The sequence below is a fragment of the Ichthyophthirius multifiliis genome (genome assembly GCF_000220395.1).
Source record: "Ichthyophthirius multifiliis unplaced genomic scaffold scaff_1120509250354, whole genome shotgun sequence".
Taxonomy (NCBI): domain Eukaryota; phylum Ciliophora; class Oligohymenophorea; order Hymenostomatida; genus Ichthyophthirius; species Ichthyophthirius multifiliis.
Window position 1 is genome coordinate 33,262 of NW_004086821.1, and position 19,330 is coordinate 52,591.

General features: G+C 16.5%; 3 protein-coding genes across 3 annotated transcripts, besides 23 other annotated features; 2 read left to right on the forward strand and 1 right to left on the reverse strand. All coding sequences in view use genetic code 6, as the record gives it.

The window, feature by feature from the left end:
• Positions 1-346: 346 nt before the first annotated feature.
• Positions 347-383: a microsatellite.
• Positions 384-452: 69 nt separating this feature from the next.
• Positions 453-3,449: a microsatellite.
• Positions 3,450-3,521: 72 nt separating this feature from the next.
• Positions 3,522-3,561: a microsatellite.
• Positions 3,562-4,768: 1,207 nt separating this feature from the next.
• Positions 4,769-4,852: a microsatellite.
• An 85-nt stretch (positions 4,853-4,937) lies between these two features.
• Positions 4,938-5,022: a microsatellite.
• Positions 4,944-5,022: a microsatellite.
• Positions 5,023-5,123: 101 nt separating this feature from the next.
• Positions 5,124-5,158: a microsatellite.
• Positions 5,159-5,255: 97 nt separating this feature from the next.
• Positions 5,256-5,331: a microsatellite.
• Positions 5,332-6,276: 945 nt separating this feature from the next.
• Positions 6,277-6,310: a microsatellite.
• A 917-nt stretch (positions 6,311-7,227) lies between these two features.
• Positions 7,228-7,298: a microsatellite.
• Positions 7,299-7,310: 12 nt separating this feature from the next.
• Positions 7,311-8,980, forward strand: IMG5_067920 (hypothetical protein; the record flags this gene model as incomplete). Its single annotated transcript, XM_004036824.1, has 5 exons — positions 7,311-7,804; positions 7,864-8,252; positions 8,308-8,697; positions 8,742-8,850; positions 8,898-8,980. The coding sequence occupies exons 1-5, from the start codon at positions 7,768-7,770 to the stop codon at positions 8,978-8,980; spliced, it is 1,008 nt and encodes a 335-aa protein (XP_004036872.1). The 5' UTR covers positions 7,311-7,767.
• Positions 8,705-8,739: a microsatellite.
• A 563-nt stretch (positions 8,981-9,543) lies between the features above and the next one.
• Positions 9,544-11,767, forward strand: IMG5_067930 (tRNA uridine 5-carboxymethylaminomethyl modification enzyme, putative; the record flags this gene model as incomplete). Its single annotated transcript, XM_004036825.1, has 5 exons — positions 9,544-9,679; positions 9,721-9,794; positions 9,849-10,078; positions 10,119-10,501; positions 10,551-11,767. The coding sequence occupies 5 exons, from the start codon at positions 9,544-9,546 to the stop codon at positions 11,765-11,767; spliced, it is 2,040 nt and encodes a 679-aa protein (XP_004036873.1).
• Positions 9,687-9,719: a microsatellite.
• Positions 11,029-11,068: a microsatellite.
• Positions 11,768-12,231: 464 nt separating the features above from the next.
• Positions 12,232-12,280: a microsatellite.
• Positions 12,235-12,279: a microsatellite.
• Positions 12,281-12,316: 36 nt separating the features above from the next.
• Positions 12,317-12,391: a microsatellite.
• Positions 12,341-12,383: a microsatellite.
• Positions 12,341-12,392: a microsatellite.
• A 280-nt stretch (positions 12,393-12,672) lies between these two features.
• Positions 12,673-12,735: a microsatellite.
• Positions 12,706-12,770: a microsatellite.
• Positions 12,708-12,762: a microsatellite.
• Positions 12,748-12,814: a microsatellite.
• Positions 12,749-12,824: a microsatellite.
• Positions 12,825-15,650: 2,826 nt separating this feature from the next.
• IMG5_067940 (protein kinase domain protein) lies at positions 15,651-17,161 on the reverse strand (the record flags this gene model as incomplete). The annotated part of the gene is made up of 4 exons (XM_004036826.1): positions 17,121-17,161; positions 16,763-17,063; positions 16,217-16,709; positions 15,651-15,681 (listed from the first exon to the last, which is right to left on the reverse strand). Exons 2-4 carry the CDS (start codon positions 16,923-16,925, stop codon positions 15,651-15,653), a joined length of 687 nt encoding a protein of 228 aa, XP_004036874.1. The 5' UTR covers positions 16,926-17,063; positions 17,121-17,161.
• Positions 17,162-19,330: the final 2,169 nt, after the last annotated feature.

Below are 19,330 nucleotides of genomic sequence, written 5' to 3' on the forward strand. Positions count from 1 at the left end.
TCTTCTTACCCAAGAAACGAATTCTTTTTTCTGAATTTTTTTCGTTTTCTTTTAATTTGGTGTTTTCATAAGTGAATAAGAACTTCCTAAATAAGTCCAATCTTACAAATCTTAATTGAGAACATTTTTTTATTTTTTTTATTTTTATTATATTAAGTTATCAAAATTTTTTATTTGTATACTTTTCTTTTTCTTTTTGTTATTTTTTTTTTATTATTATTATTGCCCTTCTTTAACTTTTTTTTCTTTTTCTATTTGCCCTTAACTATTATTATAATTTTAACTATTAATTTACTCTTGACTGGTGATTTCTTCATAATTATTCATTTTTATATATTTTTTTATTTATTCTTAATATTCTTAATATTCTTATTATTCTTAATTATCAGTTTCCTACTAACTTTTTTCTAGAAGATTTCCTGTTAACCATTAATATTTTAGCGAATATGTTCTCTTTAAGTTAGCATTTTAAAATATTTTAAATTTTAAGCTTCTTAATTTTCTAGTTAAAATTAATATTTGTTTGTTTAGTATAATTATTTTAATGAATTTGTTTTTTTTAAGTTGTTATTCTTGAAATATTTTATCTTTTAATCTTCTTAATTTTCTAGTAAATATTAGTCTTTGTTTGCTTGACATAATTATTTTATTGAATTTTTTCTCTTTATGTTATTGTTTTTAAAATATTTTAAATTTTAATCTTCTTAATTTTCTAGTAAATAATAATCTTTGTTTGCTTGAAATTATTATTTTATTGGATTTGTTATTTTTATGTTAGTGTTATTAAAATATTTTAAATTTTAATCTTCTTAATTTTATAGTAAATATTAATCTTAATTTTCTTGCCATTATTATTTTACTGAATTTGCTCTCTTTAAGTTTGTATTTTTAAAATATTTTATATTTTAACCTTCTTAATTTTTTAGCAAATATTAATCTTGGTTTTCTTGCCATTATTATTTTAATGAATGTGCCCTCTTTAAATTATTATTTTTAAAAGATTTTAGGTTTTAATCTTCTTGATTTTCTAGCAAATATTAATCTTAGTTTTCTTGCCATTATTATTTTACTGAATTTTAAGTCTTTAAGTTATTATTTTTAAAAGATTTTAGGTTTTAATCTTCTTGATTTTCTAGTAAATATTAATCTTAGTTTTCTTGCCATTATTATTTTACTGAATTTTAAGTCTTTAAATTATTATTTTTAAAAGATTTTAGGTTTTAATCTTCTTGATTTTCTAGCAAATATTAATCTTAGTTTTCTTGCCATTATTATTTTAATGAATGTGCCCTCTTTAAATTATTATTTTTAAAAGATTTTAGGTTTTAATCTTCTTGATTTTCTAGCAAATATTAATCTTAGTTTTCTTGCCATTATTATTTTACTGAATTTTAAGTCTTTAAGTTATTATTTTTAAAAGATTTTAGGTTTTAATCTTCTTGATTTTCTAGTAAATATTAATCTTAGTTTTCTTGCCATTATTATTTTACTGAATTTTAAGTCTTTAAATTATTATTTTTAAAAGATTTTAGGTTTTAATCTTCTTGATTTTCTAGCAAATATTAATCTTAGTTTTCTTGCCATTATTATTTTAATGAATGTGCCCTCTTTAAATTATTATTTTTAAAAGATTTTAGGTTTTAATCTTCTTGATTTTCTAGCAAATATTAATCTTAGTTTTCTTGCCATAATTATTTTACTGAATTTTAAGTCTTTATGTTATTATTTTTAAAAGATTTTAGGTTTTAATCTTCTTGATTTTCTAGTAAATATTAATCTTAGTTTTCTTGCCATTATTATTTTACTGAATTTTAAGTCTTTAAGTTATTATTTTTAAAAGATTTTAGGTTTTAATCTTCTTGATTTTCTAGTAAATATTAATCTTAGTTTTCTTGCCATTATTATTTTACTGAATTTTAAGTCTTTATGTTATTATTTTTAAAAGATTTTAGGTTTTAATCTTCTTGATTTTCTAGTAAATATTAATCTTAGTTTTCTTGCCATTATTATTTTACTGAATTTTAAGTCTTTATGTTATTATTTTTAAAAGATTTTAGGTTTTAATCTTCTTGATTTTCTAGTAAATATTAATCTTAGTTTTCTTGCCATTATTATTTTACTGAATTTTAAGTCTTTAAATTATTATTTTTAAAAGATTTTAGGTTTTAATCTTCTTGATTTTCTAGCAAATATTAATCTTAGTTTTCTTGCCATTATTATTTTAATGAATGTGCCCTCTTTAAATTATTATTTTTAAAAGATTTTAGGTTTTAATCTTCTTGATTTTCTAGCAAATATTAATCTTAGTTTTCTTGCCATTATTATTTTACTGAATTTTAAGTCTTTAAGTTATTATTTTTAAAAGATTTTAGGTTTTAATCTTCCTGATTTTCTAGCAAATATTAATCTTAGTTTTCTTGCCATAATTATTTTACTGAATTTTAAGTCTTTAAGTTATTATTTTTAAAAGATTTTAGGTTTTAATCTTCTTGATTTTCTAGTAAATATTAATCTTAGTTTTCTTGCCATTATTATTTTACTGAATTTTAAGTCTTTATGTTATTATTTTTAAAAGATTTTAGGTTTTAATCTTCTTGATTTTCTAGTAAATATTAATCTTAGTTTTCTTGCCATTATTATTTTACTGAATTTTAAGTCTTTAAGTTAGTATTTAATTTTTTTTTAAATTGTAATCATCTTAATTTTCTAGCAAATATTAATCCTAGTTTTCTTGCCATTATTATTTTACTTAATTTTGTATATTTATTTTATTATTTCTTAAAGATTTTAAATATTAATCATATTAATTTTCTAATTAAGATTAGTCTTTGTTCACTTGCAATTATTATTTAACTGAATTTCGCGCCCTTACTTTATTGTTTTTAAAAGATTTAAAATTTTAGTCTTGTTAATTTTCTACTTAAGTTTTATCTTTTTTTGCTTGGAATTATTATTTTACTGGATTTGTTGTCTTTAAGTTGGTTTTTTAAAAAGATTTTAATTAATAAGCATCTTAACTTTCTAGTAAAGATTAGTTTTTGTTTGCTTAGCATAATTATTTTACTGAATTTTTAGGCTTAAAGTTATTAGTGTTTTCTAAAGATTTTAGATCTTATACTTCTTAGTTTTTTCGTTATGTTTAAGATTTGCTTATTGACCATTATTATTTTGCCTAAATTTTTGTCTTTAAATTTGTGTTTTTTAAAGATTTTAGATTTTAATCATCTTAATTTTCTAGTTAAGTTTAAGATTTGTTAATTTGCCATTATTATTTTATTTAATATTTAGGTTTTAAATTATTGTTTTATAAAGACTTTAGATTTTAATCATCTTAATTTTCTAGTTAAGTTTAAGATTTGTTAATTTACCATTATTATTTTACTTAACTTTTTGCCTTTAAGTTTGTATTTTTTAAAGATTTTAAGCTTTAATTATCTAGATTTTTTAGTTAAGTTAAACCTTTACTTACTTAATATAATTATTTAACTTAATCTGTTTTTTTTAAGTATTTAAAATATTTCTAATTTTAATCTTATTAATTTTCTTGTTAATTTTAATCTTTGTTTGAATGGCATTATTATCTCACTGAAGTTTTAGTCTTTAAGTTTGTGTCTTTAAAACATTTTAAATTTTCTTGATTTTCTTCTTATGTTTAATCTTTGTTGTTTGATTGCTATTATTATATTGTTAATTCTGTTTTGTTGTTATTTTTAAATTAGTTTAAATCTTCATCTTCTTGATTTTCTAGTTAAGTTATATCTTTGTTTATATTCACTTCAATTTCTATTTCTTCAACTTAATTCAAAGATTTTTTTTGTTACTCAGGCGATGAAAACAAATTCTTTTATAATTAATTACAATAATAAGCTTATTATAAATCATAAGTATTCTATATAACATTAATTTTTTCTTATAAATCGTTTATGACATCATTTTCAAATATTTTATTTTCCTTTTATTATAATTTAATGTAATTTATTTCATATAAATATATATTACTTTTAGATAACTAATTGCTGAATTTTTCTCTTTTTCCGTAAAATCAAAAGTACTTAAGTATAAATACCAAACTTTTGGATTTTATTTTATTTTTCCATATCCATAATACATTAATCCTTATTATAACTTTATGTTAGATTTTTCAAATATATCAAGCAGTTCATTTCTAAAAAAACTTTTATCAAATTCATTTGACTTTTTTTAAATAAATATATATATATAAATTTATTTATATATATTTTAGAATATTCACAAATAAAAAATATTTTATTTTATAATGAAAATTTGTAAAAAAATGTATAATTAAAAAAAAATAAAAAAATTCGTACTTAAAAATTTAGAAAGAGCATTTTTATTCTTTATTCAAGTTATTCAATATGAAAATTATATTCAATTTATTTCACTCCACTATTTTAAAGGGAAATAGATTGTGCAGAATGAATTTATTTTTATGAACTTGATTTTCCTTCTTTTGTTTTTTAATTAGAAAACTTACGATTACTTAAACCATTATTAAGTTATGTAAAATATGGTTTAACCAAAGGACTAAAAATTTTACTAAATTTTTATATAAATTAAAATAAATATAAGTTTTACATTTTAGAATTAGATTAATATCTATTAAGTTGTGCTGAATTACGAGCAGAGCAAGAATCACATTTATTTTTCTTAGTTGGAGTATTAGTTTAAATTGAATAATTACGCAGACTTTGCTGATAATCTCTTTATTATATATAAAATATTTAAACATAAATAAATAATTAAATTAATATATATATATATATATATATATATAATATATATATATATATATATATATAAATATATATATATATATATATATTTATATATAAATTAACAATGTGCTTCTGCTTTAGAAATTACGAGATTTATGAGTTGAAGAAAAATGATTGTAAGACATATTATTATTAGTTGATTAAAATAAATATATATAAATATAATTAAAATAAAAAAATTTAATAAAAATAATATATAATATAAATATAAAAAAAAAATTTAATATCTATTTTTATTATAAATTAAATTATATAAAAAGAATTATAAATATTTTATAGAAAAAAAATTATTAAAAGTTTCTTTCTATTTAATTAAAAAATGTAATTTAATAAATATATTTATAATAATATATATATATATATTTAAAATTAAATAATTCAATTTAATATCATACATTAATCTAGTTACGTTTTATAAAAGCAAAATTTTAATTATCTTTTTCCTTGTTCTAATTGTCTTTATTATTATTATTATTATTATTATTATTATTATTATTATTATTATTATTATTATTATTATTATTATTATTTTATTTATTGTTTTCTATTTCATGCTTTCTATAACTAAATTAAGCTTTATTATAATCTAATCCAATACTATCTGCAATCCATTTATTTATACTCTTTATATTAGAATTTTTACTTTTTTATAAATCTTTTATCCATAATTATATAATATCAGCATCTTTTTTAATAAGTAGTACTATTCCATTTATAATTTCACTTTCTTCATAAGTTTCGCCTATAATTCCCATTAATAAATCTTCCCAAATTTTATTTACAAATCCTTTTTTTAATTTTAATGTTATTTTCCCACCTCCCTTATTTCCTTCATCTTCCCACATAGGTCTTATGTTTTGTTAGAATAAATATAGAGTTCCATATTGCAAATCTTATGGTTTTTTTAAATGAAGATAATATGTCCAAAAATCTTCTATTGTTTTTATTATTCCTATTTTTTCTAATAACTCTTCATAGTTTTTATCTGTTGTTAAATTATTCGGATTCATAAATCCTAAAACAAAATTTGTTTTCAATCTAAATGACTATTGCTATTATTGCTATTATTAATATTACTATTAATTTTATTAATACTATTTTTAGTTATTCATAGGATTATATGTTTATTTTTATTATTTTTCTTATTATGATTGGGATTAATCTTATTCATTTAATTTATTAGTTTTTTAATATTAATATTATTATCTTTTTTGGTCATCAAAATTATATGGCTTTTCAAATCTTTTTTATATTTCTTGATTTTATTAAGGTGCGTCCATTTGTTTCTATTTCTGATGTTATTTTTTTATATTTTGTTATTTAATTATTTAAACTAATTACTAGATAGTAATATATGTTTATATATATGTTATTTTTTAAACAAAAATAAATCAACAACAAAAAAATTAAGAAAAAGAATTAAATATATACTTTTTTTTTTATTCGAATTAAAAATTTTTTAACTTAAAATTGGAAAAAATAATATCTTAAAAATAAGTAATATTTAAAAATAAAATTATTAGATAGTAATATATGTTTATATATATTTTTTTCTATTTTTTTTTGTTATGATTTATTTATTAATATTTAATTATTTTAAATTATGAATTCATAAAAGGTTAGAGTTTAAATAATTTCAGCATTTAAATATTGTATTATTATAAATTAATTAAATTTTCATATAAAATAATAATAAAAATAAATATAAAGTATATTGTAAATTTATATTAATTAAAAAATAGTCATTAACTTAAAAGCATATATTATTTCAAAAAATTATAATTTAAAATGGATTAAATTATAATTCAATTAAATAATTTATCTCAAAATATATTATTTAAGCGATTCTCAAATATAAAAATATAAAAAATATCTATATAAACAATAATTATAAAATTAATATAATTAACTATTATATATAATATTTATTATAATTTAAAATTATTTTTTAAAAAATTTTTACTTTGTATTCATAACAAAAAATATTAATTAAATATTTTTTGTTTTTTTATATATCATTATGTATTTTTATATAATTATTAATTTAATTATTTTTTTAAATTTGATTTTGTATCAAAAAAAAAATTATTTTGGAAAATGAAAAATTTAAATAATATAATTTAAAATAAACATGGATAATTGTTTAAAAATATTAAACAAATAAATCTAAAATAATTAAAAAATTATAATTAAATAAAAATAAATATTGACATAAAATTAAAAGCTTTTATTTTGAGTTTATATAAACTAAAAATACAAATTTACAGGTACTGAAAAAAAATGGTTTTCAATGTTTTATATTAAAATTGTAATTAAACTTGTCAATAATATATAAATAAAAATAAATATTAAAACAAAATAAATATTCTAGAAAATAGAAAAGAATTTTATAAAAAAATACTGCCAATTTTTAATTTGTAAAAAACATATTAATAATTAGAATAAAATAATTAAAACTAAAAAAAATAATTTAAATTATTAATTAAAATTATAAAAAAATAAACTATAATAAATATACAAAAAATAATAGTATACAAACAAAAATACAAAAAGCATGTTTTTTAAAGATTTTACATTTTTTGAAGAAGGAAATATTAGTAATATTTCATAAAAATTATTATTTTGATAAAAAAAAAATTAAAATAAAGAAAAATCTAAGAATTAAAAATACTAGTAAAAAAAAAAGTTTAAATAAAATTAAAACAGGTCCAAATCTATAGATAATAATAGCTTATATGAAATATTAGAAATTTAAAAAAATGCAACGTAAGCCCAAATAAAATAAGCATTCATATAACATGCAAAAACCCACCATCCGGATAAAGGAGGTGATTCCGAAAAAGTAAAAAAAAAAAAAAAAAACGAATAATAATAAAGAAATCAAATATATAATGAAAAGTTTTAACAATATCAATAAGCATATGAAATATTATAAGACCCATAAAAAAAAGAAATATACGATAAATATGGAATGGAAGGATTAGAAAATGAAAAAAACAAGCCTTAAGGTATAAAATTAAATAATTTTTATTTATTAACTATTCACTAATTACCTATATATATAAAGATCTTTTTGATATTCTAACAGGAGGAAACACAAGAGGAAAACAAAGAAACAGAGGAATTTAAAAAATGCGAGGTGTTAAAATGTATCTAGAAGTATCATTAGAAGAATCTTATATAGGAAAAGTATTAAAAATGCCTTTCGAAAGATAAAAAAATTGCCATGTCTGCGATGGAAAAGGAGGTTCTGAAATAAAATAATGTTACACATGTAAAGGAAGAGGAATTCAGATAAAAACTATAAATATGGGGCCTATTATTTAATAATTTTAATAAGACTGTTAATCTTGTGGAGGAGAAGGGAAGATTATTAATGAAAAAAATAAATGTCAATCCTGTAAAGGAAATAAAATATATAATTAAAAGGTTATTTTAGACGTTCCTATAAATAAGGTACTTTTTTATTTATAAATAATGAGTAGATATATATTAAAGATATAAAAAAAAGGGAGCTTATGATGGTTAAGAAATAATTTTATATGGAGAAGGTGATGAAGCACCTGGTTATATGGCAGGAGATTTGCATTTAACTGTTAAAATGAAACACAATAATGTATTTCAAAGATAAGGGGCAGATCTTATCATGAAAAAAAAAATTAATCTTGCCGAATCTTTAACTGGATTTTCTTTTGTAATAAAAACTTTAGATAATAATGAAGTTATTATTTCTAATAATAAAAGCGAAGTTATATATGATGAAATGAAAAAAATCGTTAAAGGCTTAGGAATGCCTTATTTTGGAGATCATATGTCTTATGGAAATCTTATTATTATTTTTTAAGTAGAATTTCCGTAAAACGGTGCTTTATCTACTTATTAATTAAATAAATTATCTGAAGTATTCATTATATTTTATTTTATGTTTTATTTTATTTTTTATAGATCCTTCCAGGACCTACTAATAAATAGCCTAATATACCCAAAGATGATGTTCTAATACTAGAAGAATTCGATCCTCACACCACTAATCCTAATGAAGAAGGAGGAAAAAGTAACAATTTTATGTTTTATTTTAACTTATTTTTTTATATTTTAAAGAAGAATATGAAGAAGAAGAGGAAGAAGACGAATATTGTGATTACGATGATTAGGATAATAGACCATAATGTGCTTAATAATGAAGAATATAATTATTTTTTAATTTAAATTATATTCAATAATTAAAAATATGACTGAACATATTAATATTTTTATTTTTAAATTTGTTAATAAATTTAATACATTTATTTAAAATATACATTAAAAAGGTATTACTTTATTTATGTATATATTTGTTTTTTCGCATATAAATTCGAAAAAAAAAAATATATATATATATATAATATTATTGTCAAATAGATTTATATTATTTTAGTTTTTAAAAATTAAAATTAATATTTTATTGATATATATAACTAATTAATAAAGTAGTTTTTAAATATTTTTATTTAACAATATTAAAGAATAAATTGTATATTTATTATTAAAGAGATTAATTTCACAATAATTATTAAATAAAATAAAATTATTAAACTTTTGTACATATAAATTTTTTACATTTTAATATTTTATTATATAAAAAATAAAATAATATATGAAATTTCTTAATAATTACATTTTTTTTTTGAATTTATTCATTTTCAATAAAAAAAATATCTAAATTTACTTAATATAAAAAATATAATTGTTTTTATTAAAAATAAAGATGTTTACATAAAGACTTTATAAATTCAAAAAATTGATAAATAAATAATATTTTCGCTTTTCATCTTTGAATTTCAATAAATAATATGATGTAATAGTTATTGGTGGAGGCCATGCAGGTTGTGAAGCAGCTCATGGTAAATGAAAAAAATAAAAAAATAAAATAAAAAAAAAAAAGCATCATCTAAAATTGGAGCAAAAACCCTTTTATTAACATAAAAAAAGGACACAATAGGAGAAATGAGTTGCAACGTTTTTTTTTTATTATAATTAAAAATATTTAATAGAATAAATTTTTATAAAAAGCCTTCTATGGGGGGAATAGGTAAAGGAACACTAATAAGAGAAGTAGATGCATTAGGAGGGATAATAGGAAAAATAAGTGATTTATCAGGTATTTAATTTAAGGTTTTGAACTCAAGTAAAGGAGTAGCTGTATAAGGTCCAAGAGCATAAATAGACCGAGAAATATATAAAAGAAATATGCAAAATTATTTATTTAACCATACATCTAATTTAGATATATTAGAAGCAAGGTAAAATTCCAAAAAAAATAAATCAAAAAAATAAAAAAAGTTGCGAAAACTTAATAATAGATGAAAATGAAAATAAAATAAAGGGAATAATAACTTAAAATAATGAAGAAATTCAATGCTAAAAAGTAATAATTACAACTGGAACATTTCTTAGAGCTTATTGCTATATTGGAAATATAAAATATCCAGCAGGCAGACATTTAAGAAATTCAGAAAAAGTAGAACCCCCATCAATAGGTTTAGCGTATACTCTCGAAAAATACAAATTTGATATCAATAGATATACAACAGGTACACCTGCAAGAATAGATAAATCGACGATAAATTTCGAAGGATTAAAAACACAAGAAAGTGATTAAAAAATAACTCCTTTTAGTTTTATAAATTAATTTAATTAGCCATTTAAACCATTAAATCCTTTAAGTAATAAATCATAAACTATAATATCCTTATAAATATTTTAAATAATAAGTAAGATGTTATATGACGGAAACAAATGATATAACACATGAAATAATAAATAAAAATAGACATTTGTTGCCCACTTTTTAAGGAAATAACGGAAAAGGATAAGGACCAAGATACTGTCCTGCAATCGAAAAGAAGGTTGACCGTTTTCCTTAAAAAAAAAGCCATTAAGTTTGGTTAGAACCAGAAGGAATTGAAAATAATGTAGTTTATCCAAATGGTTTAAATACTGCTTTTCCAGAAGACATTTAAGTAGAAATTTTAAGGTCAATAAAAGGTTTGGAAAAATGTAAAATCATTAGACCTGGTTATGCAGTTGAATATGATTTTGTAAATCCTTAAGAGCTTAAAAAAACTCTTGAAACTAAAAAGATTTCAGGATTATATTTTGCAGGATAAATTAATGGAACTACAGGATATGAAGAAGCTGCTTGTTAAGGAATTATTGCAGGTATTAATGCTGCGAGATCATTTTTGAGAAAAGAAGAGCTTATTCTTGGAAGAGAAGAGGCTTTTATTGGAGTTTTAATTGATGATTTGATTAGTTTAGGAGTTACGGAACCTTACAGAATGTTCACTTCAAGGTCAGAGTTTAGGATTAGTTTAAGGGCAGAAAATGCAGATTTTCGACTTAGTGATTATGCTATAAAATTAGGAATGTTAACCAAAGAATAGGAAGAAATTTTTGAAAAAAAGAAAGAAATGAAGAAATAAAGTAAAGTCTTTTTAGAATCGTTTATTTTAAAAGGACATTAATGGTAAAAAAATTTAAATATAAAAATTAATCAAGGAAAATTATCAGCGGCGGATATATTAGTAAAATATGAAGTAAAAATCGATGATATATAAAATGCTTTTTTTTAATAATTTAAAGTACCAGATTAAATTAAAAATCATTTAGAAGCTGAATATAAATATAAATTCTGTTTAGACAAATAAGCTTAAGTATTTTTTCTCTTTTCTTTTCTGAAAATTAAATTAATTATTATATATTACTAATAGGAAATATTTAATTTAAAATAAAACGAAATCGATATTTCAAATATTGATTATAAAAATATTAAATTCGCAGCAACTTAAGAAGAAATTGAACTTTTGAAAAAATTCAAGCCCAATACTATATATGCTGCAAGTAGAATACCTGGAATGAGATCTTCTACGTTAACTTTTTTATATTATTAGGCTAAAAAACATTATTTATAAGACATTATTAATTCTTGAAAAAATTAGAATTTATTTATAAAATTTTTATTTTTTTGTATTTATAATTATTATTTTTCGATATTATTAAATAAATATTTTTATATATAAATCAAAAAGAATCATTGTTTTTATATTATTTAATATTTTTGTGTATATAATTACAATATTTAAAAATATTTAAACTAAATAGGTAAATAAAATAATTAGAATCAAAGATAAATAAAAAGAATTATAATTTAAATAATAATAATTAAGTAATAAGGATTATAAATTAATATAAATACTTTAGAAAAATAAAAAAAATTATAATATTTATTATTAATGACAAATAAATAAAATTATTTCATATTTTGAAATATCTAAAAATATTAAATTTAAGAAAATATATATATAAAATGATAAATATAGATCGAATAAATATATTTATACATAAAAAAAATTATTATTTGATTTAATGAACTTGTAATTTTTTTATAAGAAATTATTTTAAAATAAAAAAAAAATATTTAAATTTAAAAAATACAATATTTTTATTTATTAATTGCATTGTAAGATTGTGAATTAAGTTATAAATATATAAATATTAGATTAATATAAATATATATATATATATATATATATATATTTATATATAAATTTATATTTCTAATATTTTATTTAATATAATTTAAATAAATATTTTTTTAATTTTATTTTTATATGTATTTACAACTATAAAAATTTATAATAATTTTTTAATTATAATTATATTTACATTATATATTTTAGTTTGTTTATTTTGATTATTTATCTTATTATTAATTTTTTATTTTTTTATACTTTAAAAGTATATATTTATCGAGAACATAATTTTCTTCACTTTAAGTTAATATAATTTTAAAATATTTTTAGACACTTATAAATATATTATTATATAGTTTATTAAATTAATATTTAAAAATAGTATTTAAAATTATTATTAAATTTAATTTTAATAATAAATTTAATTTAATTTTTAATTTTAATTTAATTTTTATAATATATATTTCTTTTTTTTATTTTAATGTTTATATTATTATATCTTCTATTTAATTTTTTTTAGTTAATAAAGAAACTAAAGAGTTTATCAAAAATTTTTTCAAAGAAACTAAAATTTTTTTGCGGCGTCTAAATATTTTTGCTTATTTATATTAAACAGATTTTCTGAAATTCATTTTTTTAAATAACTGCTTTAAATGTATATAATAAAAAGTTTGAATTAAAATTAATATTTAAAAGAATTTCAATTTCTAGTTTATTTTTATAAAATTTGGTCTACTTTAAATAAAATAATAACCGGCTTTTAAAAATAACCTAAAATTTTAATAATTGAGATTACTTTATCATTTTAAATCTGCTTTTAATTTAATGTGTCTAAAGCCTACTTTTTAAGCTTACCCACCCTAATAAAATTATTTAATTTTTACGAATAATTTTTAGTTTTTTTATTTTCATATTTATTCTTTTAGTTATAATATCATTTTTGTCGAAGAAATGTTTATTTTTGTATTTTACAAGCTTTTTTATTATTTTAATAAAATGATTATATTAAATAAATAATTTAGAAGTATATATTGTTTTTTTTTATTTTTAAATAATAACTTTTTTATTAATTCTTATCATATTTATATTTTTCTGATTTTTTTTAAAAAAAAATCTTTCTTATTTTATTCACTTAAATTTTAAAAAATATTAAGTTATTTTTATATTTCTTTTGACTTAATTATATTTTTATTTTTTTTTATTGATATTAAATTTGTTATTTTTATTATTTTCATTTATAAAAATATATTATATAAAATAACTATTATAATATTTAATAATTTAATTAATAAAAGATATATAGATATAAATTAAATTATAAAACTAAATTTACTTAGTTAAAACCATTTTTTCGACATAATAAATTTAGTCTATAAAACGCCTTCATTTTATTCGACCTGTTGTGATATATGTGATACAAACAATTTTTTTTAAAAAAAAATAGAAAAAGTAGAGCCTAAACTAAACCTTTAAAAAACCAAGGGTTGATAATTTTTTTTATATAATGGCAATTTAAAATGAATGTAGAGAGTCTTTCTTTTTATACAGAAAAAAATAAGATCATTGATTGGAGACCTTAAGAACAAAAGTCAATATACAGAATATATTATAAAATTAAATATTCTTATATATAAGTTCTAAAAATATAACTTAATTAATTAAAAGTATTTAAGTCTTATAAATAGAAAGGAATTTTTAAAAATATTATAAGAATAATAAATAACTTTAAATAAAAAAGAAAATATTAGATTAAAATTAAAAAAATAAACTAAAATATTATACATAACTATCTGAAAAAAATAAATAATGAAAAGTTAAAAAAACTTATAGAAACAATAAATATTATACGGTTAATATAATATTAAATATAATATATATACATGTTTAATGTAAAAATAATATTAATTTGGTTATTATATATCCATAAAAATATAAAATTAATAAATTTAAATATTTATTTATTTTAAACTATAAAAATTTATTCATGACATTTTTTTTTGTTAAAAAAAAAAATTAATTCGATATCACTCCCCTATTAAAAAATACTTAATTTTAAACATTATTACGTATTTAACACTCCTATAAGGTGAAAATATACTAATTTATTATCAAACAATATTATGAATTTAATCATATTTAGATCATTAAATTAAACTAATATAAAAATATTATTTATAATTTCATTTATATAAAATATACTATTGTACTTAATTTAAATAAATAAAATTATATTTAATAAAATTAACATAATATAAATAAATTATAAAAATAAATATTTTTAATTATTATTAATCAATACAAAATATATAATATAAATATATTTTTATCTAAAATATTATAAGAAAGATTTTTAATGTATATAAATCAATTTAAACAATATGTTTATCAATAATTTTTATTGAATACATTATTAAAAATATATGTAATTTCAACTTATATTTAATTTAATGATAAATATAAAATTATTTTTAAAAATTATTAAAATTTTTTGATATTAAAGCCAGTTTTATTACATTTACAAATAAAAAATTATTTAATATTAATTTTTGAAAATAAAGTGTCATTAAATATATAAAATTAATTAAATAATACTGTTTTAAACCTTTATAATACTATTCTTTAAAAAAATTTTAGATTATTATCCAGAAAATCAATTAAATATAATTTTTTATTAAAATTATATTATTATAAATCTAATATTTTAAATAATTTTTGTTCGATATTTACACTATATTAAAAAATTAAATATTTTTGTATTTTAGATAATTTATTTTATATAAAATTATAATTTTATTATATATAATTTAATTTATTTGTCTAAAATGTACATCAAAAATAAATACATATAAAAATGAAAAAATTAAACAAATAATAACTAATTTAGTTTTTCAAGATAATTAATTTTTAATATAAATAAAAATTATTTTATTAATTAAAGTAATCATTTTTATTATTCAATCTTAAAATTTATTTATTTTATTTAATTTAGATTTAGTATTTAATAAATATCCTTTTTAAATTACTTTAAATACATTTTCTTTTTCCTAAAATAAACGAAAAATTATGAATTGAATAATAATAATAAAAAAAAATTACTTGATTTATTATATCTGTAGCTTATTAATACATTTTTTTTATAATTGGGAAAACTGCATTTTAATAGTTTAAATTTTCTTCATTCCCATTTAAATTTTTGATTTGTTTAAAATTTAATTTTTCATTATATTATTTTTAATTTCTTATTTAAAATTATTATAAATTATCTTTTTATTTCAATTAAAGTTCGTTATTCTTTAATTTGCATAAATTTTTATTTTCAAGAAGATTTTATGATGAAATTTCATTTACACTATTCGAATTTCTTCTATATGCTAATTATTTTTGAATAATTTTTATATTTTGTACATGTTTTATGTTACTATTTTTTATTAAATTAATTTTATCTTATTTTTTAGAAGAATTTTATAATTATTAAAATCCAAAAATACAATTATTTTTACTTTTTTAGTTTTATTAAAGTGAGTTTTATATTTTATTTGTATAATAATTGCTTTAGTTATTTTTTAATTTAAAATATAATATTTTCTAGGATTTAATTAGTTAGATTAATAAGCTATTTTATCATAAAGTTCTTAAAATTAAATACTTTTTCTTTATTATTCTTTCTAATTGTAATTTAATTATTCATTTGCTTCAGATTTTGTTCTTTCATTTTTTTATTATTTATATCCTTATTTTATTTTTAATAAGTTAATAAACATAATTGCTTTCTAAACCTTTTTTTTATTTTAATAGTTATTTTTATTAAATAAAATAAACGAATAATTATATATATATATATATAAATAAATTAATCATACTTTAATAAAATTCTATTATTTCTCAAAATATTATTAAAAATATTACATCTTTTCATTAAATGTTAAAGGAACTTAATCATCTAATTTTCTAGTTATAAAAGGGTGCTAAAGTGCTTAAAACGCAGAATATCTTTCAATTGGATTTAACAATGTTAGCTTTTGTATTAAATTTTTTGCTAAAATTGAAAAATGTACTGGAAAATTCCACTCTGGATTTTAAAGCTTTTCTTTAAAGATTTCGGTTGTATCTACATTCTTTATATAAAAAGGGTGATTTCCATTATCTAATAGATTATAAATTATAATAGCACAACTCCATAAATCAATTTACTATATATTTGTATTTTATAAAAATATGTATATTAATAATACTTTAGAATATGCACGACGATGAGCAAATACTTCAGGTGCCATATATAATAGAGTCCCACAAATTTAAGTTAAGCCATCAGTTGTCCATAAAGAAAAAACAGAACTTAAACCAAAATCTGCAATTTTAACTGAAGATAAATTATTTATATTGTCAATCAAAATATTTTCTATATTATATGTCATATTTTTTTTCTTATAAAATTTAATATATATAATATACCTGGCTTTAAATCTTTATGAACTATATTTTTTTAATGAATATAAACTAATCCTTACATTATACTTTTCATTATTTATGCAATATCAGATTCTTCGAATTTTATATTATTGTTTTTTCTATATTAAATTAATTGTGCTAAAGAACCTCCTTTTATTAATTCCATTGATATTAATATTCTTTTTTTAGTTTCTCTAACGTTTTTGAATTTTACTATATTTGGATGGTTTAATTATTATAAAATATTTGCTTCTTGTTATATTTTTAACTTGAAATCTTAATCAGTTTATTTTTTTATTATTACCTATTTTTTTTTTATATTTTTATAAATATTTTTATTATTTCCTTTTTTTTCTTTTACTTTAACAGCTAATAGCTCTTTTGTTTATATATCTATTGCTTCTATTACTTTTCCGAATGCACCTTAGCCAACTTCTTTTATGGCTATAAAAAATTAAGAAAAATTATTCTCTTCATCATCTCCTGAATTTAAGTAATTTATTAAATTCATTTTTTTTTTTACTAATATATGTTTATTTATAGTTAATTTAAATTATGTTTTTTTAAGAAAAAAAATAATTAACATTAATAATTTATAGTTTCTATATATATTTGAAAAATTAAATATATAACTTTATTTAAAACTGAATATTATTGAAAAAAAAAAAATATTATATGTTAGTATAGAAAAATACAAAATAAAACATTAATGATTATCTATTTTTATAATTAAAAAAGTAAATATGAAATATAAAATTATATTATAAATACTAATAAAATTAATAAATTAATGAAAAAAAAAAAAAAAAAAAAATTAATTTTTTCTATTTTGAAAAAATAATAATTTAATATATTTAAAATAAATATTAAAAAATATATAAAATAACATTTATATAATATATGAAGCTATAAAATAATTAAAAAAATTAATAATTTATATATAAAAAATTTTTATAATATTTCTAAAATAATTATTTATTATTTTAAACAAAATATAATAATAACATATTTATAATTATAAAATAATTAATATTTTAATTACTAATTTTTTAAAATCATTAAGTTTTATACATTTCTTATAGATAATTTTAATAAAAGTTGAAATTAAAAAAAAGAAAAAATGGGTAAAACAAAAATAACGAAAAAGTTTGCATAAGTCAAACGTTTAATAAACAGTAAAGATGATAGATTGTAATATATATAACAAAAAATATATATAAATATAAATAAAAACAGAAAAACCCAAAAAGAAAAGGAAAAAGAAATATAAAAAAAATTAAAATATAAAAATCCAGATTAAATTCAATCAAGAGAAATGTAAATTATTTTTTATTAATAAAATTTAATTTTTTATAAGTGAATCAGTACCAACCCATTTATTCTTCAAACATAATACCTCTTTAGGACCTCCTTATAGAATTTTATTAGATACAAATTTTGTTAATTTTTCAATTTAAAATAAATTAGATATTTTCAAAGCCTCAATGGATTGTCTATTGGGAAAATGTATAAAAATATCAATATTCATTAAATGGTTTTTATTTTTTATTAAAAGGTATCCCTTATGTAACTGATTGTGTAATAGCAGAATTAGAAAAATTAGGTCATAGATATAGATTAGCATTAAAGTAAAAAATTAAATAATAATAATATTAAAAATAAATAAAGGCTTATGAAAGATCCTAGATTTGAAAAACTAAAATGTGATCACTAAGGGACATACGCAGATGATTGTTTAGTTAATAGAGTTAAATAAGTAATTCAAATTATTTTGATTTTATTTTTATATATTTATTCGTTTTTAGCAAAGAATATATATTGTGGCGACTTGTGATAAAGACTTAAGAAGAAGAATTAGAAAAACACCAGGTGTACCTATTATGTTTATATAGTCTCATAAATATAATATTGAAAGAATGGCAGAAGCTTATGGAGCAGCAAAATGATTTTTTAAAAATTTGCTCATTTATATGTATTTATTTTGTAAAAAAAAAAAAAAAAAAAAGTAAAATATTGATATAAATATTATTATTATTTTTTTTAAAACTAAAATATTAATTTTAGTTTCTTTATATATTTTTTAATATAGGTTTTTAAAATCTTTAAATTTATATTATAAATTATTAAATGGAATTTTTACTAAAATATATATATTTTTTTTTGTTAAAATGCCATTTAAATTTAAAATTGTAAAGAGAAAATTAAATATAAAACTCCTATCTTTATATTTAAAAATAGATTTTTAATCAACATTTCTATTATATTTTAAAAGCAGTTAATTTTAAATCTATAATTATTTTAATTTCTTTAACTTTTTCTTTTTTTTTATATTTATTATATATTATATATAATTTTATTATGTTGCATTTAAGAAATTATAAAAAGCAATAATTAATATACTTAGAAATAATAAAAATAATTAATATTTTTATTCACAAAAAAAAAAAAAAAAAAAGTAAAATAAAATAAAATACAATATAATATAATATAATTAAGTATTATAATAAAAAAGTTCAAATACCTATATAATATAATATTTTAAAAATGGAGTTTTTAAATAATAAGAATAAA